This window comes from Manis pentadactyla, chromosome 8 (assembly GCF_030020395.1).
Source record: "Manis pentadactyla isolate mManPen7 chromosome 8, mManPen7.hap1, whole genome shotgun sequence".
Classification (NCBI taxonomy): Eukaryota; Metazoa; Chordata; class Mammalia; order Pholidota; family Manidae; genus Manis; species Manis pentadactyla.
This window is the reverse complement of record NC_080026.1, coordinates 63,470,579-63,498,411: the sequence shown is the minus strand read 5'-3', so window position 1 is coordinate 63,498,411 and position 27,833 is coordinate 63,470,579. Positions and strand designations below refer to the sequence as shown.

At 41.1% G+C, this 27,833-nt stretch overlaps 1 protein-coding gene across 1 annotated transcript; it reads right to left on the bottom strand.

Moving 5' to 3' along the window:
- Positions 1-415: 415 nt before the first annotated feature.
- LOC130684564 (WASH complex subunit 2A-like) lies at positions 416-10,974 on the bottom strand. The gene is made up of 10 exons (XM_057505822.1): positions 10,814-10,974; positions 8,733-8,843; positions 8,096-8,183; positions 6,712-6,827; positions 6,177-6,234; positions 5,099-5,158; positions 4,555-4,728; positions 2,709-2,832; positions 1,579-1,665; positions 416-832 (listed from the first exon to the last, which is right to left on the bottom strand). Exons 2-10 carry the CDS (start codon positions 8,829-8,831, stop codon positions 775-777), a joined length of 864 nt encoding a protein of 287 aa, XP_057361805.1. The 5' UTR covers positions 8,832-8,843; positions 10,814-10,974; the 3' UTR covers positions 416-774.
- Positions 10,975-27,833: the final 16,859 nt, after the last annotated feature.

Genomic DNA, 27,833 nt, shown 5'->3' with positions numbered 1-27,833 from the left:
GCTGCCACGTAAGAATACAGCTTTCCCAAAGCTGCCATGCTGGGAGACCACAGAAAAACAAACGGGGTGCCCCAAGAGCCTCAGTTGTTTAAGTCTTTCCTATGGAGGCACCAGACATGTGGGTGAGATGACTCTCAGCCTGGCCACCTTCAGACTGGAACTGTATGAGAGACCCTAAGTGAAAAACTGCTTACCTGAGCCCTTGTAGAACCATAAAAGGTAGTAAAACTTACTGTTTTTTTTAAGCCTCTAAGTTTTGGTGTATTATTTCACAGTAATAAGTAGCTGAAACACCTTTTAAGTCTGAAATTGGTGCGTGTTTGTTTGTTTTAATATAGTTGACAACTACTTGATGACTTACCAGGTGCCAAGCACCAGTCTAGATGTTAGGGGTATAAGCAGAAAACAAAACTGCTTGCCCTCACAGAGCTTATTCTAGCCAAGGCAATGAACAAGTACGGTGACAATGAGCATGTTGAAATGACATGTCATGTGGCAGTACATACTGTGGAGAACAATAAAGCAGAAGAATGGGCTAAGCAGTGCGCCGCGGTGTGTGCTGGCAGGCTTGTTATCATGCAAAGGGTCATCGGGGGAAGCCTCACAGGGCAGTGGAAAAATGTGAAGTAGCAAGCCATCCAGATTCTTGGAAGTGTATTTCCAGAGGGAGGGATAGGAGGAGAGGGGCAAAGACCCCAAAGTGCAGGTGTGTTTAATGATGAGGAAGTGAGAGTGTGGGTTAAGACGAGAGTCTGAGGTCCCAGTTTGCAGTGCTCATGTGTCATGAGTTTGCCTTAAGTGGACTTTTTCATTCCTATCTTCTGTACACTGGCTGTAATAAAAAAATTAGCCTCAAAAGGCTTTATTTACATCAATGGCAATCACTCTGCTTCCGAAGAGCTGTATGTTCATCCTGGCTGTTAGTGCAAAGTAACCAGAAAGCTTAACCCAGAGTTCACGGCTTCTTGAAATTACAGGTAAACTTCTGCCATGTCCACATATCTTTCTGTGCATGGGACTTATTACTGCCCACTACCTTCTCAGACAGACAGGCTTCGAACCCCTAAATACCTAGCTGAAAATTATCTCCAAAGGGATGTGAGCCCATGGGAGTCAGACAAGGCAGTGACACTTTTGGAAACCGGTACTGTTCCACTGGAAGGGTACTTCAGGCAGATGCCAGCCCACAAACCGACACTGGTTACAAAAGAAAAGGCTATGCTGAAATATACGTCACTAAGCCTGCTATTTAGTGCTACTGAAAAAGGAAGTAGTGTGCTGATTTCCATTCTGGTACAAGCACCTCACTGCACTGTGGGTCAACAAACAGCCTTACATTTGAACATCCTGAGTAGAATGTTTTCCTCCTAGGACATAAACTGGATTCAAACCCAACAGTGAGAAGTACTGCATACATAATGCTTTCTAAAGGCCATGTGTTCAAGACATTATTTTCAAAGAAGGAACTAAAGTCTTTAATAAAGTCTTACATCTTTCTGACAAAATCCTGATTCAGAAATAGTTTCTTATGTCATATCAAAGGACTACTTCCCAGAACTAAGAAAAAGAATTCCTTACCTCAGAGTCCTCCTCATCTGAAAATAAGCCTTTTTGAGTCTCTGTTTCTGATGAGAGCTTGAGATTTTTGCTGGAAGATATGGCAATCTTTGAAGGAAAAAAAAAAAAAGAGAGTTAAACAAGACACCTGGAAACAAGGGTACATTCAATCATTCATTTAGAAAGTGTAGGCAGTCTCTGCTAGGATAAGGCACCAGGCCATGCACCAGGGCAAAGGAGATGCTGTGGACATGTATCAAGTTTATATAAAGAATAATACAAAAGGACAAGTATCATAAGAAAGAATTTAAAGATTGGTATATAGGAAAGAGAGAAGAAACAGTTCATTGATAAAGTAAATTTCTTAGGACAGACAAGGCCTGGACTTGGGAGATGGTACAAGCAAGAACATTCTCTGCAGGGGCAGCTGTGTGTGAGAAGAGAAAACTAAGGTGAAGCAGCGGGTGGGTACATCAGGTGGATCAGAAAGTAGGACAGACCGCCCACCTGACACACAAATGGGACACACGTGACTGAAGTCAGCAAGGGTGGACAGCCCTAGGATCCTGCCAGGGTGTGAGTGCTGAGAACTAGGTGGCTGGCAGCGAGAAGGTCAGGATATCATGGAGAGGACAGGACACAAGATGTGCTTTAGAAAGATCAAGCTGTGCAGGGCAGCAAGGGAAGGGAGAGCAGCCAGAAGAGCTTAAAGACAAATGCAGACACATCCCACCGGCCAAATCCAGGGCATTTAGAGCATAAAAAAGATGACGACACTCATGGACTCTAGAATGTCGGCTGAACGGAGAACCCATGATCCTATTCCTATAGTATATCAAAAGAGTGGTAGAGGAGGAGGAGAACGCCAGCTAATAAACATGAAGAAATGAAAGAATTGGAAAAGCATTCTTTTGCACCCCCCAACACGGTCAGACAAATGCTATCAACGGAGGGTAAAACCAATGAGCAAGCAAAATACAACTACTGAGCCTGAGTGGTAGTTCTGTGGGCGCTCACTGTACTTTTCTTTCAATTTTCTGTGTTTGAACACTATACACACAAAAGGAAACAATACTTCCCTCTGAGTTCCAAATGAATTAACAAGATGCCCCAAATCAATACTCCTGTGTTTAGTCTTCCCACACGCTTACCCTTTTTTTTGCTCTTGCTTGGTGTTCACCTGATTTACAGTAGCTTCCGGCAAAGCCGCTGCTTTTTCTTTGAACAGATATCCTTCCTCATCATCAAAGATATTGACAATGGATGTGACTTTGTCTTTAGAAAGACATGACAGCATAAAATTGCATGAAGGTCAAAAATGCCTCCACAAAATCCAGACAAAAAATTCTTCCCAAACAATAAACAGAAAAGTGTGTTTATTTTGTGACAAACTTGAAAAATCTTATGTGAATTAACTGGAATTTTTCAAAGACCACAACAGCAGCTCAAATGAAACACAGGACAGACTGCTTAATCATCTGGCTCCCACGCCATGCTTACGAGTAGCTTGGACTGGCTTAAAAGGCAAAGAGACCTATATGAGAAAAATACCATTTGAGAGTCAACAACTCTAGGACTCTGAGACGTGAGGGTTGGCCCCTGCTTTTTTTAAAGTCAAACTGTACAAAGGCACATAAAAGCAAATACTGAAAACACCCCTGTAGCTCTACCTGCCCATCCAAACATGATGGCCATCAGGGACAGTTTGGTATACATGCTTTTAACTTACCCAAAGGATATACTAATGTATTAACTTTAGTTATTCATAAGTAAGGCTATAAATGGTAAGATAATTTGCATTTTCCACTTAATGCACATGGGGAATCTTCCCATGCCAAAATTATAGGCTCCATCCTTTGTAATAGCTTCACAGAATTTCAGAGTGGAGGGACCACAATTAACCTTCTGATGAAATACTGGGCAGTTCCCAACCTTTAACTACCATAGCACTGTTGCACCAAGTGAGGAGTGTGGCACTGAAACAAGGTCAAGGACTCATTAAAGTTCCACAAGAGCAACAACTGTCAACTTATTTGTGATTCCAAATCAGTTCTCAATGATATCCACTAAGTGAAAAGCTCCAGGCCAAGAGATGCACTATTGCCTTTATTTACTATCACCTCATCTTGTCGGCCTATATCTGCCTCTATTATGTCTGTGCTTATACTCTTTCTAAAATAATGAGGTATTATTTCCCTCATGTTTCTGCTTCTGTCCTTCCTTCCCTCACCTGCCTCTCAGTACATCCTGGTCCATCTCATCCAACTTTTCTCAGGTTGCTGGAACTCCTGTGCACATTAGTGGTCTACCCTTTTAGGGAAAAGCACCCAATGGACCCAAGCCTTGCTCTTCCAAGTGCCATCCACAGAGCAGCAATCTCTGCCCACCAGAGAAGTCGTTAGAACATAGAATTCCCAGTACCAACCCACACCCACTGAATCTGAATCTTTGCCAAGAGTCCTGGGAGAGTCACCCGCACATGAAAGAACAGCTGGTTTAGAGGAGTGACTTTTATGAGCACACTGACTTAACCGTGAGAAGAGAGGAGAGTGCCAAAGGGACCAAGGGGCTGGAATCCTTGTCATATTAAGAAAAGGTCAAGGTTACCTGGGCTTTCTGTTCTGGCACAGAGAACAGCTAGCATGTGACATTCTGCTCATATATTTTACTAAGGGCTGCTAGAACAAAGTGTGATGAACACTTTCCTGTAATTCCAAAGGTCAGAACTAGAAACTTTGAGCAGCAGACATTACAGGGGAACATATTTCAGCTCTCTAAAAGAAAGAATCCTAGTGATTGGTTTCCAAAGCAAAAAAAGATTGGCTCATAAAACAGAGACCTCCAAGGCACTGTAACTGTTTAGGTGGAGATGAGAGTGTTCTGAGCGAGGAGGGGTTCTGCACTGCACAAGCTACAGAACCAGAGGAGCGTTCTGTCCTTTTTAGGTTGACATTCTTCTTCTGGCTACATTCCCAAAAAAGAGGCAGGAGCAGGTACCTGTCATGGAAGACTTGCTAGATGATGCCGCAAAAAAGATGTCGTCATCATCAGTGTCATCGAAGAGGTCAGTGGGCGCTGCAAGGTATGGGCTTTGCCCTGCGGTGGGCTGCTTGTGCTTCTGGGGTTCCTTCAATGACGGAGCAGAGGTGGCACCAAACACATCAGTGTCCCCTGTGGGTGGAGAGAAAGGACAGTCACAAATGTGAGCCAGTGTGGGTGGGCCTCCTGACTTTACAGAAAAAAAAAACCAGTATCACCCACCAAGAACTTTGTTTCGGTTCATCCACAAAACCATTAAAAGAACCCAATAGCCCCTATCCTTCTGTGCTACAGAATCACCTGGTCAGTGGAACACTAAAAAGTCCAAGGCCATTGGTTTCTAAGAGAATATGAACTAATGCCAGTAAACAAGCTCTTTCTGTAGGCAGTCAGATGCCCTTGGAAGCTCCTCATGCTCTCAAGCCACGCCTTAGCTAACGAAACTTTAAAAATGACCCAACACACTTAGATGGTTTTAAAAAACAAACTCTAAGTTTGATACCTAAAAATACCGAAACAGCTCCTGCTGGGATTTTCTTTGCAGGTATCGAGGATGAAGATGCTAAGATGAGAAAGAAAAAGAAAGTCATTTCAACAGAAAATGACTTGTTAAATGCACTTGCCTGAAATATGTACAACACAATACATAGCTAACAGGAGACCTGTTAAAACAAATTTTTCCTGTAGAGCCATTTAAAAATTCCTTAGCTTACTTAGTCTTCTCTACTGATGTCATGACTTTTTTCTTAGTCCTAATACAATTTAATCTGTGATTCCCATGCAAGATCACTCTGACTCTGATCAACAATAGCAGTGGGGTTTGCAGGGGAGGCCAAGGAAGGTGCAGAGCACAGATGTGGGAGGCGGGGTATGTGCAAGCAGGCTCCTCAATCAACTCTATCTATTCTGATTTGATGAGAATGATCAGGTAAAAGAGAGCAGCTAGAAATCTGAGACATCAGTGAAAAAAATGAAGACAGTTAACAGGAAATAGGGAAACAAGGCAAGTCACTGGTGCCAGGAAGTGGAGAGCAGGGCCTGCAGGACAGTCAAGTCAGCCAGCATCAAAGCAAGTACAAAATCTGACGACTCATGGCCTGGGGAGATAAGGTCACTTAAAAGAACTAATTCTCAATTCACCAGAACTACCACAGAACTAATGGAATAAATATTACCAGCTGTTTCTTTTTTAATGTATGCTCCACAGATGATTCTGATGCACACTGGACTGGGGATTTACTGATCTCCAACTTACATGGAACTTTAGAAATGTTTAAATTAAACAATTACATAAAATATCCTCCACACCACTATAGAGTAATTTTCATTTGACTTTGTATGATTTCTAAGAAAGAAGCAAAACTGTGATGTGAGTCTATAGTTGGTGCTTTTTGCTTTTTTCCAAAACGTGTAGTGAAGATGAACTGCTTTTAACTAGACCAAGGCAAACACAACAGCTTCCTGCCTAACTAAGAAGCAAGGCCTGGGAACAGCCTCAGGGGTTCTATCTCCTAGCGAGAGGTAAGCAGTTTTGGAAATCTGTTCAGGAAGAAGCAGAGTCAGCCCCAGTCCAAGCTCACCTGCATTAATGGAGGCTCGAGCTTCCTGATCCTGAGGCGCTTCCGTGAAGAGGTCGCTCTGCTCATAAGAAGGTACACGACACAGATTTCAAAACAGCACAGGACATGGTAGCTGCACTTGAGGATTTCTAAAGAAAAGATTTTTGTAAAGTGTAAAGATATATATTTACTGTTCTGCCAGAAAACCAGTTCCAAAGTGAAAACTATGGCAAAATCAGACTTTAAATAATCTGGTCTGTCCAGGAGTTAAATACAAAAATGGAAGAAGAATGATAGATAAGAAAAGAAACAGTTGCCTAATCAAGTAAATTATTTACTACTTACACTCCAACATCCTCTCCCCACCTCACAAAGGGTATCAGGATACCGTATTTTTCACTTAGTGATTCTTAGTTTAAAATGTCTCAAAATATGAAAGTAGAAGCAACTTCTAACCAAGAAGCCATTTTTCCCCTGCCAATGGACCAAAGTGCATTTCTTCCCTGCGGACCCATGACAAAGCTTTGGAGAGCTTCACTGCTTACCACCAACTCACCTCTTCCTCCCCATCAAAAAGTCCCTTCCCTCCACTGAACAGGCCGCCTCTGGAGCCAAATGGTGAGAAGTCTTCATCAGTCAGCTTGGGGGGCACAAAGAAGTTATCGCCTTCATCTAGCAAACAGAAAGAAAGTTTTGCAGGGAGGGATAAAGATTGGTATTGGCAGCCAGAAATTTCACAACAGAAACTCATTCAACAGTCCACCAAATCCCTTAAAAGTCTCTGTGGGTTCCCACCCTCAAGTCTGTAATGTCTGGAGCAGGAGGAATTCCACGGGTATTCCCACCATCTAGATTTACTTCTTTTTTAAAACTAGTAAATATATGGCTTAATTGCTATTCAAGACCCACTCCATCAAGAACTTGAAGGAAGGGCAGACTGAAGAGACATCTATATACTGACCAGTCACAAGCAGGAACACAGTGGATGCTCCTGTTTACTACGAAAGCACCTAACATATTCTTTACTGAGAACAAATGCTAGAGATCCCTAGTTTCTATATTTCTGAAGAATTCTGGAAAGATGGCTAATGGTTGCTACAACACCTAATAATTCAGATTCTACAGTATTTCTACCTCATACTCACATCTCCTTCCAGCATCCCAAAGCATGCTTTTAAATGCTTTGGAAATATGAATGGCAAAAGACCCAATCTGTCAGCACTTATAGAGGTACTTTATGAATTACAACGACCATGTCCCTGAGTTCAGTGCCTCCCAAAATAGCAGACTGGAGGGAAGAGGCCTACCATCTGAGGGAGTTCTTTCTTTCTTCTCTTTTACTGTCTCCCGAGGTTTTGCTTCTCCTGGAGACAAGACTTGAGGAATAGTTCACAGTTTTAACCATAGTCAGTCTACCCTTGGTGTTTACCCACTGCTTCTTTACACACAGGCCTGTCATCCTCATGGCTCCTAATCTTAGAGCAAGACATCAACTTTGTATCTCAATAGTGCCTCTTTCCAAGGCAGAAAGCTTCAGCTTACATCCTAAGGTATGTGTATACCAGGACTGCAGCTGCTGAAAAGAATTATTCTGACATCTCTTTACCCTCTTAAATCACAAGTATATACTACATAGTATGTTTTTATTTAGTCAAAAGATAAAAGTAAATATTAAGCAAGAGAGTCTTAATCTGGACCCCATGGTTCTCTGTGACATCTATCAGTCCCCTGAAATTGCATACAAAATGTGCATATGTACATTTTTCTTCAGAGTTCCTCAGTGTTCAGTTATCAAAGAGTCTAGAAACCAAAAAAAGAATAAGAACTACAGTTTAAGCCTCTCATGCCTCAGTAAATTAAACAGAGAAGTCTATCCTCCGTGAAGCCCAGCAGAGGGTCTTGCACTTCCCCACCACCATTAACTCATCTCAGTGGCTTACTTAGCTGCTCCTCTTCTTTCTGGCTCCAGGCACCCCTGTTGATCCTAGCAGCCAGCTCATCAGCAAACGATGTAGGTCTACTTTTTGTCTATCAGCAGAAATAACCAAAAGAATCACTTTTGGTGACATACAAATTAATACAGTTTACTTCCAGACACCTAACAAAATTATGTAAAAAACAGCAAATAAATTGAACTGATGAGAAAACAGGGTTTAACTAACTGAATGTAAATAGATGCACCCTATACAGATCACCAAGAAGCAGAACTCAGTGGTCCTTCCAAGGAAGATGCTCCTTATTTCCCTACCTTGTTAATACTTCACTTTAATATTCAAAGAGCTAGATAAGAAAGCTTCCATGAAGCACTTGGGGTGGGGTGAGGAGGGAATTTAGGGTTTTAAAACTCTGGAACTGAATGCATTTTGAATGATGTGACTTGTAAAATTTTAGCATTTCGAAGAAAAGGTAGTACTTGTAAAGCAGCTTGGGATCCTCAACCATTATTTTCAAAAGCGTAAATGAAATGACAAGTATGCAAAATGAGAGAGTTATAAACATAAATGACAATAAAGAAATGAGGCCTAGGTACCATGTCTAAAACTTTGGCATGAGATAGCAAATACCAGTCTTTCTTACAGGTCTAGTATTTTCTTCAGTGTCCTCAGTAGCTTCCTCCTCCTTCTCAGAGTCAGCAAAAATGTCACAACCATCGTCCTCCTCCTCTTCATCACTCATCTGTGCAGTGTGCTAAGAGTATAAAACCATGTTAGAACAATTAGATAAGGTCACCAAGCTGAAAAGAGATACTGCCATTCCTCTTTGAAGGCAAAATGGTAAGCAGCTTGTTAAATGATGATGACAATGCCCAAGTTATGAAGCAGTCAATGTGCTGGAACAAGTAAACACTCAAATTTCAGTGCAAGAATAGCAAAATATTGAAATATTAACAATGTCCATCACTAGAGAAATGAATAAACTAATAGGATTTTATCTTAATAAGAATGCTAAGTTAAAAGTAATAAGCTGTAACAACCGGAGGAACCATCCAAGGCACTGAGGAAAACAAATGCCGATGGGAAACCCAGTGTGCCACCCGGCCCACTCCACCATTTCTATGGACACAGCTGTATTTGTAGAAGCAAAGAAAAACACTTGGAAATAGATACTCTCAGATCACACCACCAGGCACCTCTGGAGAGTGTAAGAAGATGAGGATTGGAAGGCTCAAACTAAGTTTAATGGTTAAGTTCTAGCTTTTATAAAAACAACCACTGATATGTATAATTTGCATTAAAAATTTTTTTAATGTTTAAATCAATAAACCACCAGGCACTATGCTAAAGTACTTTATTAACTAATTTAATCCTTAGAACTTTGAGGTTAGTGGTGGCATACAAAAACAGTATCTCTTTAACAACATGAAGGGTTAAGCCGATACTTTTTTTAATCACTATATTGTATTGTTTGAAAACTGTCTGAATCTATGAATCTCAGTAGTAAATTTCATAGAAATAAATATCCTTTAAAGAAAAAATAAGATTATAGAGACTAGCAACATATGTAAATACAACTGGAAAAAATATAAGTACCAACCAAAAAGTTCTAAATCCTTCATTTGATAGTTGAAAATTTTTGTGAAAAATTATTTCCTAATTAGCAAACTGAAATGCAAAATTAGGGTGACCTCAATACAGTAGTCCCCCCCTTACCCAGTTTCATTTCTGCAGTTTCAGTTACCCATGGTCAACCATGTTCTGGAAACAGATGATCCTCCTATTAATCAACAGATCAATAGTATCCTAATGCTAGATCACAATGCCTAAGCCATTCATCCCACTTCATCTCATCATGTAGGCATTTTAGCATCTCACATCATCATAGGAAGGTAAAGTAAGATATTTTGAGAGAGAGACCACATCCACATAACTTTCATTAGAGTATACGGTTATGATTGTTCAATTTTATTAGTTGTTACTCTCTTATTGTGCCTAATTTATAAACTTTACTGTACGTATGTATGTATAGGAAAAAAACCTTAAGGTTCAGTTTCGGGTTATGCCTGAAACCATACTGAGTACTACTATCTGCAGTTTCCCCCATTCAAACTGGGAGTCCTGGAACATGTCACCCATGGATAAGGGAGAATTACTGTATACCACTGTATATATACTATGGTAGCAAAAATCATAATCCCAGTGATGATGAGATTGTAGGAAAATCATTACACATGATCTGTAATCTGGAATGTCCACCAGATAATTGTATCAAGAGCCTTTAATGTAACTCTACACCACCTTATTATTAAGGCAACAGTTCACATAAGCAAAGGGTTTTTATGTGTGAAAATACTGGATATAGCATTCTCTCAAAAATAAAATCCTCAAAATAAACTGTTTTCCATTTATATTTACGGACTATGACAGCATCATTTTATCAGTATTCTTAGAATACAGAAGTTTGCAAAGGAAATTACAAAGATAATAACAAGGAAACCCTTATGGTATGTAGGAAATATGATAGTAGAAAATAAACTATGCATATTATGAAAAGAATATTTCATCGATTCCTTAGAAAGGTAGACAAAAATTAAGACAACTATGCTAAGGCAGTAGGATTAGAAGATTTTCATCTTTTGAGTGTTCCTAACATTACTGCTCTATTATCTCAATTTTTAAACAGGAGAGGAAGATTCATGTGAAACAATTCAGTTTGGGTACCTGGGTCTTCTTTCAGAGGCTCTGTTTCTCAATTTTGCTTTTTAAATCTTTTGTTTCCCAAGAAAAAAGAAAATAAAACATAAAGCAAAACTGGAGAAATATGTAGTGGGGGGTACTTAGCCTTAGCCTAAAAACATGAAATGCTTGAAGGAAAATTAGTTGTAAACTAATTTTAAAACTAATTTTAAAAAAAAATTTAAAATGTAAGGGATAAATGCTTACTTTCTCATAAGCCATTCAAAAGTTAATTCTAGCATATATTTAGAATGTATGTTACATTTCAAGTAAATTTCAAAGTCAAATCACTTCAATACATGAAGCTTACCCGGTTTCAATCATTGTCACTATGGTTGGCAAAATCTTCACCTGATTCCTTTAGGAGAAAAAAAACTTTGTTGTTAATGTTAGGCAGGAAAATAGATATGAGTGGGATGGAAAGAGAACAAGGTCAGTAAAGCCCCCTAGAAAGGACTCAGTTAACCAGTTAAAACTAGAAAGCAAGAAAAGACTCAGTTAATGAGTTAATCAGTCAGAGCTCAAAAGGTCAGAAGCAACTTGGCCTGGAATGTTTGAATATTCCCCAGATAAAGAGAAGTATCTGAGCATTGCCTGTGTCTTCATTGTGCCATTGTGATTTACTCTAGCCTGCTAAAAGGCCCACCTATAAACAGCCTAATAAAGACAGAGAAATACCACCGCAAAGTCAAAATTGCATTTTGAAAAAACCCAGGAAGTCAAAAAGAAAAATTCTTAACATACTCTTTATCAAACAACAAATAACTCTGACCACCTTGGAGGAAGGGCAGACAGTCTTGATTGATGTGCTCCCAAACCAGGAAGCTGCTATCCTGGGAGTCTGGGACCAAAGCAGTAAATTTCTTGTTAAGCTAATTTTGCAGAATTTCCTAGAGGACTGATAAGAAACTTGATGTCTCATTAAAGATTCTTGAGACCACTTAACAAATCCACACCTTTGTCACATTCCTGAAATCCTTAAAAGGGGGAACCCCCAACCTTTCAGTGCGCTCCTCTCTCTCAGGTCGCCCGCACTAGAGTGTGTAATTAACTTTGCCCAACCTTTCAGGGAGCTCCTCTCTCTCTGAGGTCACCTGCACTTTCTAAGTAACTTTAAAATAAAACTTTTACACTGTTTCACGACTGTGTCTCTGCCCTTCAATTCTTTGTTGCGGTGGGGACAAGAACCAAGGAAAATACACAACGCCTCTCCCCCAGTATTAATAAAGGCTTTGCTCAAGAGCACAGAAGTTCCATCAGGTCTAAGTCTCCAGGGCACATCAGTACTCGATCCCTTTGTACTGATTACTGTCACCTGAAGTATCAAAGTGCAGATATGGTAGATTAGTTGCCAATATGCCTGAGGGTTGTCCTGGCAAATGTGTAATTTTTGTGGTCAATTTAAGTATCTCTAACAGTTTGTTCATATCTATCTGAAGTAGCATTTCTAGCCTTTCAATTTAAAGAGTTGCACATTCATTAACTAAATTATCAGAAGTTGGCTTCTTTCACATTTTGGACTCCACTCTCTATATTCCTTCTAGGTAAGATAACTACTTCATTTGGCCCAAAAAGGAAAATCAGTGTTTGCTACCAGCAATTAGGTAAACAGCTGCATTGACAGCTAAAAGCAAAGGATTCAACTAGTGACCATTAGCTATAGTGAGATTACTCAGGAAAAGCCTATTTCCTACTGTTAAGGAATTTTGTTTGGAGCATGGGTGGAAGGAAGGCTATGGAGAGGAACTGTGGAAAGAAAGAGGGAAGAGAAGAGAGAAGCATGCATACAATACTGTCTCCTTTTAGAAATCCACACTCAAGAATTATCCTTTGAACTCTCTGCCCTCTGCAATGACCATGTTGTCTAAAGGGACATCTCCAGATACAATAGTCAAGGTCATCAGACCCTGAGACCCTAGAGCAAGGAGTCAGATTACGCTCCATGGATATGCTAGAGTCAGAAGCAAAGCTAAAATGTAAGTGGATGCATTCTTCTGGTCTGGAGATTATACAGTAAAAAAGTTTTAAATGTGAATGTTTTTCCATAGAATTATTCAAATACAGAACTTACTCAAAGACTATACATACCTCAGGTAGAGATTCCACCAAAATATCTAAACTGCCACCCTCAGGACATACAAGTATGAAGAGGACTTGGTGCAGAGGTGGGAAAAAGTAATGGTAAAAGGGATTAAAGTAGTTTTCTTTGTTTGTGTACACACAAAACAAAGAGGAAATCCCAAGGAAAAACTTCAGGATATGGACACTACCACTGTGAAAGGATTTATGAAAACAGATTGCTAATTCACAGCTATGTTATTTACTTTGCCTACTAAATACCCCCTAAGTTTCCTTCCCACCGTAACGTGGAGACACTAAACAGCACTTACCTCTTCTTCATTCTCTTAGTCACTGTCCACAATACTGCCACAATCGCTGCCTTTTATAAGCGGACCAAATAAAGCAGAGGAGACTGTGTACACAATGACACATGTTGGAGATCTGTCCACTTCAGTCCTCTACTTCTGAGCCCCACCCATCACACACATTAAAAATTATGGTCAAGAAAGTGCTTCACCCTAGGACAGCATCCCATCTCCACCTGCCACAGAAAAAAGCTAAGTTCTCCTTTACCAGGCATGACCTTTGGACATATCTCCTCCCTAATGACCCTTGGAGGACAGGGGAGAACAATTCTGATGCTTCACACAACAGAAATTCTGGGAAGGTTAATGTTAAGGTTAAAGACACAATGGCAACCAATTTAGTGCATAGAAACCGAAGTGCTAGTTGGGCTAACTGTTTCACTGACTCAGAGGGTGTTCCCACATCTCCCTGTCAAAGAGAAGGTGATGTCTGACTTGGAAGTAATATGTCTGGCAGGCAATGTTTCCTAGGGTCCCTGCTGACTTCTACATCTCTGCAGTGGCAAAGCAAGCCAGCAAATGTACAGTGCTAAAGGATCGGTCCCAACTTGGTATGACACTGGAAGCTCCAATCGGAAGAAAAGTGTGCTAAGATACAAGTGACTTCTAGAAGAATTTTTTGGCATGTTTTGTGGTATATTTCACTTCATAAAGCACTGGGTGTCAAGACTCTCAAAATCAATACAGCAACCTTTTGTGTTTACTTCTGAGTGGCTCTATGTTGCCCTAATTGTCTCCTTTGCCAACAGGAGAGCAATAACTACCTGCTAGGCTAACAGTCTGTTCATGAATGCTCACAGAAGCTTTATACATAATAGCCAAAACCGAACAACCCAAATGTCTTTCCACACCTCCATGGTCTCCCTAAGAGCAAGGTACTGAATTTCAGGTTCCCAAAATCTCTACCTGTCATGAGCCTCTTTCTTCATCCTTTAAATACCAGTTCAAGTCTCATCTTTACCCTGATTTCCCCAGCTGGAAGTCAGTTCTCTCTCAGAGCACTTACAATGGTGACTCATATAAGTATCTTTTCTCTCCTGCCATCTGCTAATGCTGCAATAAACATCAAGAGAATAGGAATGATGTCCTGCACCTTTGTACTCCATACTTGGCATCCTGCCTGGTACCTAGTAAGTATTCGACATAAATGCTCGAGTAAAGCAAGCATCTTTCAACATGACATTGCTACATGACATGCTCACTTCCTCAAAGCAAGGTCCATGTCTTCCTAATTCTGTGTCCAAATAAAGTACCCAAAAAACACAAAAGGCTTTAACAATATAAATAAGGGAATTGAATGTCTTTACCTTTGGTTCAAGGATCAGTTCCACCCGTTCATTAGCATCATCTTCTTCAGAGTCTGAGTTTCCTGCTTTTATATACAGTTGCTCAAATGCACTGTCCAATACTTGTAAACCATAGTTCACAGCCTTCTGAACTTTAGGAATCAAATCCACTTCCTTCTGTTTCCGGGTCTTCTACAAAAAACTACTACTCAGTATGGAACTCTGATAAATTGATACCACCCTAATAAAATACTGTGACTGTCTTCTAATGCCTAAATTAATGCTCCCCATAAATGTCTCAAAAATTTTAACAAAGGTCAGGTTCTGCTGAATGGCTCAACACAGACTTTGGAGTAAGTTTTAAATCCCAAGCTTGTCACTTCAGGTCATGGATCCAACTACCTAAGGTACCAGAGCTCCAGATTCATCATCTTCAAAAACAAAAGCACAACCATTGTGTTAGGGTTCAGCCAGATAACTTACATAAAGGCACCTAGCAATGAACTGGCACAGCATAAGCCCTCAAACAGCATTTTATTTCCTGCTATTGGAATGAAGGGCCTAGACCTTTAGCTTCACCATGACTGTATCCCATTAACCTTGGTTTATGGTCCTGTGGACAATTTTTAAAAGAAAATACTTCAGCTAGAGATGTCATTTTCAATTAGAGTTAAAAACAAAAACACAACATCAGAGAATTATACTTATTTTATAAATCTGTTTCAAACAAAGTTTCGTCTCTCATCTATCCTTTACCTCAACCTAGAACAATGCCTCCCACCCACAAAAGTCTGGACATAACCAATCTGCTGAAAATATTCCACAGGTGTCCATTTCCTACCATAGCTGCTCTCAGTGACAGTCCCCTCACTCAACTGTGTCACCAGTTGTGAGTAATATTGAAAAAAAAAATTGTGTCATCTTTCCTCTTCACAAATATTATAGAGGTTGATAACATAATTACAGGAAGAACCAAACCATATAGTATTGTTCTGAGGGCCAAAAGGGAAATCCCTGTGAGTTTTTTATACTTTATCTCTAGTATGGAAGTCTGTCTAATTTAACTTTTTTGTTTTGGCTGCATCTTTTTTCCATTCTGGTATGCTTGGTTCTAGTTAAATACCTATCATTGTACTACATGTGTGAAACATGTTTGTGAAATAAATATATAATGGCTTTAAAAAAATAATTCCCTAAATACGTATCACTTTAAAATTGAACACTGATCTGGTGTAACCAGATACCATTGCATTTAAATAGTGAGCAAATCCTTGAGAACTATTAAAAATGAAATAACTTCTTTAAAAAGGCTAGTAGGCAAAACTATAGCTGGTTTCTAATATCCTTTCCTAGTCTAGTCTCATAGCTTCATATGTTATAAGTAATAGTTACTGATAAAGTACCACTTTTACAACTGATTTGTATTTTCTGAATAAATTAGAGGTGATTAAATGCTACTCCCACAATAAAACTTACTCACACTACACTGTGCTTTCCTAAGTGGAAAAAAAAGGGTACAACTTCTGCCAGAGTGCTAGAAAGTCAAGATCGTCTGATGTAGGCTTTGGCCCTGGCACGTGAGAGCCACCAGGAAGAATGGTTGTGCATCTGCAGGATGAGAGGCCCCCAGGGAACAAAAGGTAGAAACTGCTGCCCCTTAACTCCTTGGGCTGTTTATGAATCGCCTACTCCACTCCCTTTCCTTGCCCTTACCTGACGTCCAATAGCTTCCACTAACACAGTCCATAAAATACCAGGTACAACCCAACTCTGAGCCTTAGCTCACGGCACTCTCTCTTGCTGCAATGGCCTTAGAATCTGGCCCATCTTTCCTCACCCAGTAACATCTCATCCTTGAAGCTTTTCCCTGCTATCTTACATCACTGAGCTCCTTCTCATCTGAACTTCCAGAACAGCAGCCACGCAGCTCTGACATGCTCTGTCATGTTGCCCCAGTTAAGACTATAAACTCTTAAGGACAAAGTCTTTCTCGAAGTCACCAGTTCCCTGCAATCTGACTCAAGTCAGAAACTGCTCACTGCACATTCTGTGTCCTCTAATAACACATCGTGTGGCACTCAGAAGGCACTCAATGTGTGGACTATGCCAGCATTCACCATGCTGTCGTTTCATACTGGTAGGAATAATAGTCAAAGCAGTTAATAGAAAGATAGGGAAACACAGCCTTCCAAGAACTAACAAATAACAGCCCCACCTGCGACCTGTTTTTCTATAGCCCTCAAGGTAAAAACGGTTTTTTTTTTTAAGAGGGAACGAGAAGGTAAAGAAGGAGGAAGAGACAGAGAGCATTGTAGCACACAAAACCTAAAATATTTACTATCTGGCCTTCTACAGAAAATCTCTGCGGACCTAGGCTCTATTACAATTATTTTTTTTTTGGTATCATTAATCTACAATTACATGAGCAACATTATGTTTACTAGACTACCCCATCATCAACTCCCCACCACTTACACCATTACAGTCAATGTCCATCAGCATAGAAAGATGCTATAGAATCACTACTTGTCTTCTCTGTGTTTTACAGCCATCCCCATGCACCAACCTGCTACATTATGTCTGCTAATCGTAATGCCCCTTTTTTTCCCCTTATCCCTCCCTTCCAACCCATCCTCCCCAGTCCCTTTCCCTTTGGTAACTGTTAGTCCATTCTTGAGTTCTGTGAGTCTGCTGCTGTTTTGTTCCTTCAGTTTTTTTCTTTGTTCTTATATTCCACAGATGAGTGAAATCATTTGATATTTTTCTTTCTCCACCTGGCTTATTTCATAGAGCATAATACCCTCTAGCTCCATCCATGTTGTTGCAAATGGTAGGATTTGATTTCTTCTTATGGCTGAATAATATTCCATTGTGTATATGTACCACATCTTCTTTATCCATTCATCTACTAATGGACACTTAGGTTGCTTCCAAGTCTTGGCTATTGTAAATAGTGCAGCGATAAACATAGGGGTGCATATGTCTTTTTCAAACTGCTGCTGCATTCTTAGGGCAAATTCCTAGGAGTGGAACTCCTGGGTCAAATGGTAGTTCTATTTTTAGTTTTTTGAGGAACCTCCATACTGCTTTCCACAATGGTTGAACTAATTTACATTCCCACCAGCAGTGTAGGAGGGTTCCCCTTTCTCCACATCCTCGGCAACAATTGTTGTTGTTTGTCTTTTGGATGTTGGCCATCCTTACTTGTGTGAGGTGATATCTCATTGCGGTTTTAATTTGCATTTCTCTGATGATTAGCGATGTGGAGCATCTTTTCATGTGCCTGTTGGCCATCTGAATTTCTTCTTTGGAGAAGTGTCTGTTCAGATCCTCTGCACATTTTTTAACTAGATTATTTGATTTTTGTTTGTTGAGGTGCATCAGCATTTTATTTAATTTGGATGTCAACCCTTTATCACATATGTCATTCATGAATATGTTCTCCCATACTGTAGGATGCCTTTATGTTCTGTTGGTAATGTCCTTTGCTGTACAGAAGCTTTCAGCCTGATATAGTTCCACTTGTTCATTTTTGCTTTTGATTCCCTTGCCCAGGGAGATATGTTTACGAACAAGTTCCTCAAATTTATGTCCAAGAGATTTTAGCCTATATTTTTTTCTAAGAGTTTTATGGTTTCATGGCTTACATTTGGTTCTTTGATCCATTTTGAGTATACTTTTGTGTATGGGTTTAGACAGTGATCCAGTTTCATTCTCTTACATGTAGCTGTCCAGTTTTGCCAACACCAGCTGTTGAAGAGGCTGTCATTTCCCCATTGTATATCAATGGTGCCTTTATCATATACTAATTGACCATATATGTTTGGTTTAATATCTGGACCTTCTATTCTGTTCCACTGGTCTGTGGGTCTGTCTTTTCTTGTGCCAGTACCAAATTGTCTTGATTACTGTGGCTTTGTAGTAGAGCTCGAAGTTGGGAAGTGAGATCTCCCCTGCTTTATTCTTCCTTCTCAGGATTGCTTTGGCTATTCAGAGTCCTTTGTGGTTCCATATGAATTTTAGAAAAATTTGTTCCATTTTGTTGAAGAATGCTGTTGGTATTTTAATAGGGATTGCATTGAATCTGTAGATATCCTTAGGCATGGATGGCCATTTTGACAATATTAATTCTTTCTGTGAAACGAGCTAAGCATATTCCCTGTGAGTGGAGCTGGGGGAATCCTCCGCGAGTCTCCTCGCCACCACCGCGAAGCGCTCTGCATCGTGTGACACATAGAACTCAGTAAACGAACCTAGAAATAATTGTTCAAACCTCAGTATTTCTGCCTCTCTACGGTGCAGGCCCTGCGAGACCCAAAGTGGTGAAAGGAGGCCCCCTACTTCCCAGCCCAGGTCTGTGCTCTAGCGTCAGCTTTTCTGGTTCTGGGAACTACACCCACCGAGTCGTCGTGTGGCAGTGTTAGCCCGCCGGTCGGCGCGCCCTGGACACGCTGAAAGGCCCGCCACGCCGGGAGGCTTCGCAGGGAGGGTGGGTTTTGGGCATATGGAGCAGGGAGGGAGGGTGCGCGCCGCGCTGGCAGGAAGGGGCATCCTTTTGTATTTCGCCAGTGACCCCAGGACGCTCTGGCCACTGCGTCTACCCCTGCCGGTATGGCTAGATGGTGGGGTGGACTCCATCCCCGCGCGGTAGGGACCAGTTTCTATCCTTGGGGGTTCTAGGGTCCCGGCAGTGGGGGGAGTGTTCAGGGCCCACCGGCCTGGGAGCAGCAGATCCCGCGGGGGGCTGTGGGGGGCGGTCAGCAGGAGGCTGCGAAGGCTCTGGGACTGCGGCCCAGGGATGGCTGTCCTCCGTGTCTTTTTCCCCAAAAGTATTTTCGCGCCCAATTAGATGAGCTGGGATTCTGCGCTCAGTCATTTGTTCGTTGGTTCACTCCGGCCCTAGCCCGCGTCTGGGCAGGGCAGGGGCACAGAGAAGGGAAGCCCACCGGCGCGCTCCCTGCGCTAAGGTTAGGCAGGCTTTCTTCGGCATCCCCGCCTCCCCGGTTTCCGCAGAGCGCGAGCGGCAGCCGCCCAGCCCTGAGCCCTGCCGGGCGGCCTGCGGAGAGCGACGGCTGAGCTCGGGCGCCCTCTGGAGGCAGAGGCTCCCCCAGCTCCCGCCTCTTCCCCTCCCACCCGGGTCCCGGCTGAGGCTCCCCCTTCCCTTCCCCCTCCTCCCCGCCCCTCCTCTTCAACCGTCTCTCGCCACATCCCAACGGCACTTACGTGGGTCTTTGATTCCTTGTGTGGGTTCAGATCCCGGTCTGGACCTGGGCTTGGCCAGGACTTAAAGCCAGAGCCTTCTGTTTATTGCTTTTTTTGCCACAAATCGGGGTTTTGCCCGGCTATCCGAGGGAGGTGCTTGGAGGAGACGCATAGTCGCGGCTGAAGGGAGCCGAGCCTCCGGTCTGGCAGAGCCCTGGGACCCCAGGACACACAGGAGTGTGGGACCATCAGAGCCCACGTACTCCTTTCATTGATTAAAATACCTACTGAGCAGCTACTATGCTCCAGATACCTGTTGTTTGAAGTACTTTAGTAAAGGAAACAAAACAAAGCAAAAAAACCACACTCAAACCCCCTATCCTCGTGAAGTTTACATGCTGAGGAGGTGGGGAAAGGGGGGTGGAAATGGCGCTAAACATGGGTAATTAAGCACATAATCTGTAGAGGTAGTTAGGTGCTAGGGGAAATTGGAGTGGAGGGGAGGGAGTTAGGATGTAAAACTTTAGATAGAGTCTCCATAATTTTTCATTGGCAAGTATTTAAATTTAAAAGGCTATACAGGCCAACACTCTGGGGCCAGGGGCCATCAGACTCTGCCTTTTTAACCTGGGCTCTTTGCTCAGCCACAGAAGCGCCTCCCAAAGTCAGGGCAGCAGAGCCCACCACGCTTTCCCCTCTATCTTTAGCTTATGCCACTATCTCTGCTTAAAAGGCTCCACTTTCTTTCTTTTCCAGGGAACTCCATTCCCCATCAAGACCCAAAACAATTCCCGGTTCCCTATGAGATTTTTCAGATCTCTCGCACACTTCACACTCAGAGTTGCTGCTCCTCAGGGACACCTTAGTCATGTGGAGTTCAAGGCAGGAGGGAGGCAGGGTTAAAAGGCAGGTGCATCATCATGGCCCTATTGTGTTATGGTCTCCAGACCCCTGGTGCCCAGTCCACATAGCCACCCGTGGTCCTCTGCCCAGCCTGGGATGTTTGCTCCTTCGGAATTCAATGGCTGGGTTTAGGGGAAAGGACCTTAGTACAAGGTTGAAAGTTTGCACCAAATCATTGTTTCCTGGTGTGTAACTGACAGGATGACTTTAGGTGGCACTCTGAAAACAGTATTTTAAAAAATACAGATGTACATATTCATTTTTAAAAGTGGTAAGAGAAAAGTATAACTAGCACAATAGACATTCAGGTATGGCTCAGGATTGATTCACTCTTTTAAGATATCATTTAAGTATTAAAAGGGAAGTGGAATTAAATTAGCATAGCATGCAATAGTGGGAGTGGTACAGATAGAGCAAAAACGCAGTCATACAAAAAGATCTGAAGTTTGAAAATGCTCCCTAAATAAAGAACATTTTTTTTGTATTATTTGATACTACCCCCTGCCTTTTTAAACAATCATTTGGCCCCACAGTGGTAAAACAGAATCGTACAGGGGAGGTGTGTCGTCTTCCCCACTCTTGCTGGTGTCCCAGGAAGAGTGTGGGGACATGTGAGATTGCATTCCCTGGCCCTGGACCCCCCTGGTCCTCCCACCCCAACCAAGCTCCCTCCTCTGAGCTTTCAGTGTGGTCTGAGGGGTACAGCCAGGAGACAGCTGCCTGCTCTACACCCCACCCACCCACCTCTGCCCTCCCACCTTTGACACCCCGCACTGGAGTTCTCAAGTAGGTGTCCTGCCCTGGGAACCAGGAGGCCCCAAGAGGACAAAACCTTGGAGCCTCCATGTCATCATCTGTGGAAGAGGCTCACCGGCTCCAGGTGTGGTGGCCTTGCACTGAGGGGAAACCCCTGGCACAGAGAAGCTCCCCAGGAAGGTATTTACATGCGATTTGAGCTTTTTCCGAAAATGTCATATTTGTTTCTCACAAAGGCTGAAGTCACACGATAAACCCTAATTTTTCAGCTTTGAAGACAATGAACCTGAAGCTCAGAATGTCTGACAGCCTTGGCCAACATGGCAGAGCTGGCCAGGGACCAAGACACAGCTGTCTGGACCAGCATCTCTGGATTCTGGAACATCAGCAAGGCCGAGGAGTGTGCACAGGCATGTATGTCACTTCCATGGCAGATGTCCAGGGAGCCTCCTAGAGTCCTATACCCAGCTCAGGGCTCAGCATCTGTCAGGCTGGCCACAATTTCCTTGACTGAATCCCACATTGGCCCAGGAGCCAGTTCCAAGAGCCCCAGTTCATCCTGGAGGGAAGGCCCCTGGGGAGGTTGAGCCAGAGCTCCTGGATGCAGGACTGTGTGCTGCCTTCAGGGCTCACATGCAGGCAGGGCTCACTCTAGGAGAGTGTGCACAGCTAGCAAGCCAGATCTCCTGTCTGTGTCTCCTGTTTGTGACTGTGCCCAAAGACCCTCCCTTGACTGGCACTCCTAAAGGAGGGCTGCCTTCTCTGGGACATTCTCCAGGAGCACCAGACCAATAGAACAAATTGGACTCAAGTTCCAGAGGGTTCAGGTGTATGCTCGCAGCCCCCACACCAGCTCCCACATACCAATTCAACTCTGCCTGCATCCCATCACCAAAATGAGTGGAGTTGGGTCCAGATTTGCCCTGCCGTTCCTAATCCCACCTCTCCTATTGCCCCTGGGCAGACAGGTCTCAGCATCTGGAGTTCCATCAAAGTTATAGAACTGGAGGATGTACTGGCCCCTACCATAAACCCTGCATGTATGTATGTATACATGTATGAGTAGGATGTATGAGTTGGGGGAGGATAAATAACCCTTACACAGGAGTTTCTCAGTGTAGCACCCTCTTGCTTCCTTTATCTTCGTGTCTGCCTATGAAGTGGGTTGAGTGGTACCCCCACTCCCCAGATTTGCAGGCTGAGATAATGGAGTAACTCTTTGGGAGAGCTGGGATTTAAATCAATTCAGCCTGACACTGGAGCAGAGCTATTCCTGGTGAAGGATGGAAGAGTGGGTTTGCCTCATAAAATACAGTAAATCCAGTTAAATTTGAATTTCAGATAAACAATGAATCTTTTTTTTTTAGTATAAATATGTTCCACAAATTTCTAGTTTTGCTAATTGGGGGTTTAGACTGTTCATATGGGATTGATTGTTCTTCTTCCCTGAGGCAGGCCTGTATTGCAATATACTTTCCACTTAGCACGGCCTTCATTGCATCCCACAGATTTTGCGGTGTTGAATTATTGTTGTCATTTGTCTCCATGTAATACCTGATCTCTGTTTTAATTTGGTCATTGATCCATTGATTATTTGGGAGCATGTTGTTAAGCCTCCATATATTTGTGGGCTTTTTCATTTTCTTTGTGTAATTTATTTCTAGTTTCATACTTTTGTGGTCTGAGAAGCTGGTTGGGTTGGTACAATTTCAGTCCTTCTGAATTTGCTGAAGCTCTTTTGGTGGCCCTGTATATGATCTATTATCGAAAATGTTACATGTACACCTGAGAAGAATGTGTATTCTCTGGCTTTTGGGTGTAGAGTTTTGTAGATTTCTGTTAGGTCCATCTGTTCTAATGTGTTGTTCAATCCCTCTGTCTCCTTACTTATTTTCTGTTTGGTTGATCTGTCCTTTGGAGGGAGTGGAGTGTTGAAGTCCCCTAGAATGAATGCACTGCATTCTATTTCCCCTTTTAAATCTGTTAGTATTTGTTTCACATATGTAGGGGCTCCTGCATTGGGTGCATAGATATTTATAATGCTTATATCCTCTTGTTGAATTGACCCCTTTATCATTATGTAATGTCTTTCTTCATCTCTTGTGACTTTCTTTGTTCTGAAGTCTATTTTGTCTGATACAAGTCCTGCAACTCCCGCTTTCTTCTCCCTATTAGATGCATGAAATATCTTTTTCCATCCCTTCACTTTCAGTCTGTGTTATGTCTTTGGGTTTGAAGTGAGTCTCTTGTAGGCAGCATATAGATGGGTCTTGCTATTTTACTCATTTAGTGACTCTGTGTCTTTTGATTTTAAGAGGGTAGCTTAGAATATTCATTGGAGTCTTATTCTACTATGATTTAGTGCCTTAATTTCTGAGTAAGAATCCTGTAAATTTAATGTTATATTTTTATTTTCATGCAATTCATATCATTTTCTCTTTTCCCTTGAAATATCTTTATTGTCCCATGGGTTACTTAGAAGTGTATGTAATTTCCAAACTTGAGGTTGTTTTGCTTTTAACTGTTTTGTTACTGATTTTATGTTTATCACCCTCTTGTGAGAAAACGTTTGGTATGAATTGAAATTTTTCACTTGTTAAGATTAGTATTATGACCCAAAATATGATGTCACAGTGAATGTCATAATGCACACTTGAAAAGAATGCCCACTGTGTTGTGGCCAGGTTACATACCTGGGTGTCATTAGGTCCTGTTGGTTGGTAGTGTTGGTCTATGGTGGCGGTGTTCGAGTTACAGACTTTTCTCATTTCAGTTGTATCAATTTTTCCTTCATGTAATTTGAAGCTCTTTTGCCAGGTGAGTATACATTTAGAATTTGATGAATGGAATCATAACATTATGTAATGTCCCTCTTTACTCCTTGTAGTTTTCATAGCTCTGCAGCTCTGAATATTATGTCTAGTATTAATATAGCCTTTATCTTTCTTTTGTTTAATATTTCACATTTCCCTTAATGGAGGTCAGATTACCTTAGCTTTCCATCATCTGTGTCTTTCTCTCTCTCTCTCTCTTTTGCATTCATTCCACAAGACTTTTTCTTAGATGAAGGATTCTCTTCTGGGTTGGCAGTTCTTTCCTTTCTTCACTTTAAAGATATTATTCTACATTCTGTGGCCTCCATTGTATTTCATGAGAAATCTGTAATCATTCAAACTTTAGTTTATGTTTGCTTTTCAGCATTATGACATGTTTAGGCCTTATCAGGCCTAACTGTTTGTTAATGATTTTGAGTTTAGGCCTTCTCAGACCTAAATTCTTTGAATTTGCTCTGTTTGGGGCTTGCTGGGTGTCTTGAATCTCTAAATTTATGTTTTTGTCAAATCTGTGATCTTTTCTGCTTTTTTAGTAAGAATTGTTTTCTCTAAAATAATTAGATTTTATTTTCCTTTATATAACACCTATAATGTGAAATTTAGACAACTTGCTACTGTCCCACAAGTTTCTAAGGATGTATCATTTTTTGCAATGTTTTTTCCTCTCTTCTCTTCAGTGTAGGTAATATCTGTTTCTTTATTATCTTCAAGTTTACAGACTCTTTTATCATCCCTGTTCGGTGGTTGAGCCCATGCACTTTCTTTTAATTATATTTTTCACTGCTTAATTTTTCCATGTGCATCTTTTCTTATAGTTTGTATTTTTCTGCTAAGAACTTAAGTTTTCCAGTTTTTTCAAGAGTGTTAACCGTTAGCGCATTTAGTATGCTTACAAAGGCTGCTTTAAAGTCTTTATATGATAATTCCAGTGTGAGGCATCTCAAAATAGGCATCTGTTCTTTCTTTCCCCTGATAATTTGTCACATTTTCCAGTTGTGTGGATGTGTGTGTTGTTTGTTTCAGCATGTGGAGTAAAGCTTGAATTTTATTCTGGCCATTTTGAATATGATATTGTCATTTCTGAGTCATGTTTGCATCTTCTGAAGAAGGTTGATTTGTTTTATTTATTTCCTTACTTTTAATTTTCAGTAAGGCATGATTGATATACACTCTTATGAAGGTTTCACATGAAAAAACAATGTGGTTACTACATTTACCCATATTATCAGATCCTCACCCATACTCCAATGCATTCGCTGTCCATCAGTGCAGCAAGATGCCACAGATCCACTATGTGCCTTCTCTGTGCTACACTGTTCTCCCCGTGATACCCCATACCATGTGTACTAAGCAAAACAGCCCTCAACCCCCTTCTCCCTCCCTCCCCACCCACCCTCCCACACCCCTCCACTTTGGCAGCATTCTTTCAGTTGTACTGACTTTTGTTTCTCTGCAAAAGACTAGCTTTGATTTTACTGATTTTGTTTAGTTTTATTGATTTCTATTCTGTCTTTAGTATGTCATTCTATATTCAGTTTTGGTTTTATTTGCTTTTCCCTTTCTACATTTTAAGAGGGGAGCTGCATTGGAGTCTTTTTCTACTATGATTTAGTGCCTTAATTTCTGAGTAAGAATCCTGTAAATTTGATGTTATATTTTTATTTTCACGCAATTCCTATTATTTTCCCTTTTCCCTTGAAATATCTTTATTGTCCCATGGGTTACTTAGAAGTGTATGTAATTTCCAAACTTGAGGTTGTTTTGCTTTTAACTGTTTTGTTACTGATTTTATGTTTATCACCCTCTTGTAAGGAAACGTTTGGTATGAATTGAAATTTTTCACTTGTTAAGATTAGTATTATGACCCAAAATATGATGTCACAGTGAATGTCATAATGCACACTTGAAAAGAATGCCCACTGTGTTGTGGCCAGGTTACATACCTGGGTGTCATTAGGTCCTGTTGGTTGGTAGTGTTGGTCTATGGTGGCGGTGTTCGAGTTACAGACTTTTCTCATTTCAGTTGTATCAATTTTTCCTTCATGTAATTTGAAGCTCTTTTGCCAGGTGAGTATACATTTAGAATTTGATGAATGGAATCATAACATTATGTAATGTCCCTCTTTACTCCTTGTAGTTTTCATAGCTCTGCCACTCTGAATATTTTCTCTGTTATTAATATAGTCTTTAGCTTTCTTTTGTTTAATATTTCACATTTCCGTTAATGGAGGTCAGATTCTCTTAGCTTTCCATCATCTGTGTATTTCTCTCTCTCTCTCTTTCTCTCTCTCTCTTTTTTGCATTCATTCCACAAGACTTTTTCTTAGATGAAGGATTCTCTTCTGGGTTGGCAGTTGTTTTCTTTCCTCACTTTATAGATATTGTTCCACATTCTGTGGCCTCCATTGTATTTCATGAGAAATCTGTAATCATTCAAACTTTAGTTTATGTTTACTTTTCAGCATTATGACATGTTTAGGCCTTATCATGCCTAACTGTTACTGATTTTGAGTTTTTGCCTTCTCAGACCTAAATTATTTGAATTTGCTCTGTTTGGGGCTTGCTGGGCATCTTGAATCTCTAAATTTATTTTTTTGTCAAATCTGTGATCTTTTCTGCTTGTTTTAAGAATTGTTTTTTCTTTAAAGTAATTAGAATTTAATTTCCTTTATATAACACCTATAATGTGAAATTAGACAAACTGATACTGTCCCACAAGTTTCTAAGGATGTATTCATTTTTTCCAATGTTTTTTCCTCTCTTTTCTTCAGTGTAGGTAATTTCTATTGCTTTATTATCTTCAAGTTTACAGACTCTTCTATCATCTCTGTTCAGTGGTTGAGCCCATGCACTTTCTTTTAATTATGTTTTTCAGTTCTAAATTTTTCCATGTGCATCTTTTCTTATAGTTTGTATTTTTCTGCCAAGAACTTAACTCTTTCCAGTTTTTTCAAGAGTGTTAGTCATTAGTGCATTTAGTATGCTTATAAAGCTGCTTTAACGTCTTTATATGATGATTCCAGTGGGAGGCATCTCATAATAGGCATCTGTCCTTTCTTTCCCTTGATAATTTGTCACATTTTCCAGTTGTGTGTATGTATGTGTTGTCTGTTTCCGAATGTGGAGTAAAGTTTGAATTTTATTCTGGCCATTTTGAATATGATATTGTCATATTTGTGTCATGTTTGCATCTTCTCAAAAAGGTTGATTTGTTTTATTTATTTACTTACTTTTAATTTTCCATAAGGTATGATTGATATACACTCTTATGAAGGTTTCTCATGAAAAAACAATGTGATTACTACATTTACCATATTATCATGTCCTCACCCATACCCCAGTGCAGTCGCTGTCCATCAGTGCAACAAGATGCCACAGATCCACTATGTGCCTTCTCTGTGCTACATTGTTCTCCCCGTGATTCCCCACACCATGTGTACTAAGCATAATAGCCCTCAATCCCCTTCTCCCTCCCTCCCCACCCGCCCTCCCTCACCCCTCCTCTTTGGTAACCACTAGTTCCTTCTTGGAGTCTCTGATTCTGCTGCTGTTTTGCCTTCCTTCAGTTTTGCTTCATTGTTATCCTCCACAAATGAAG

Excerpts from the sequence above, each read along its gene's own strand:
- LOC130684564 (XM_057505822.1), bottom strand. The coding sequence starts at position 8,831 with ATGAGTGATGAAGAGGAGGAGGACGATGGTTGTGACATTTTTGCTGAC. Across the intron at positions 5,159-6,176 it reads TCGAGCCTCCATTAATGCAG|CATCTTCATCCTCGATACCT; the intron begins GTGAGCTTGGAC and ends TTCTCATCTTAG. Across the intron at positions 4,729-5,098 it reads AGCTGTTTCGGTATTTTTAG|GGGACACTGATGTGTTTGGT; the intron begins GTATCAAACTTA and ends CTCCACCCACAG.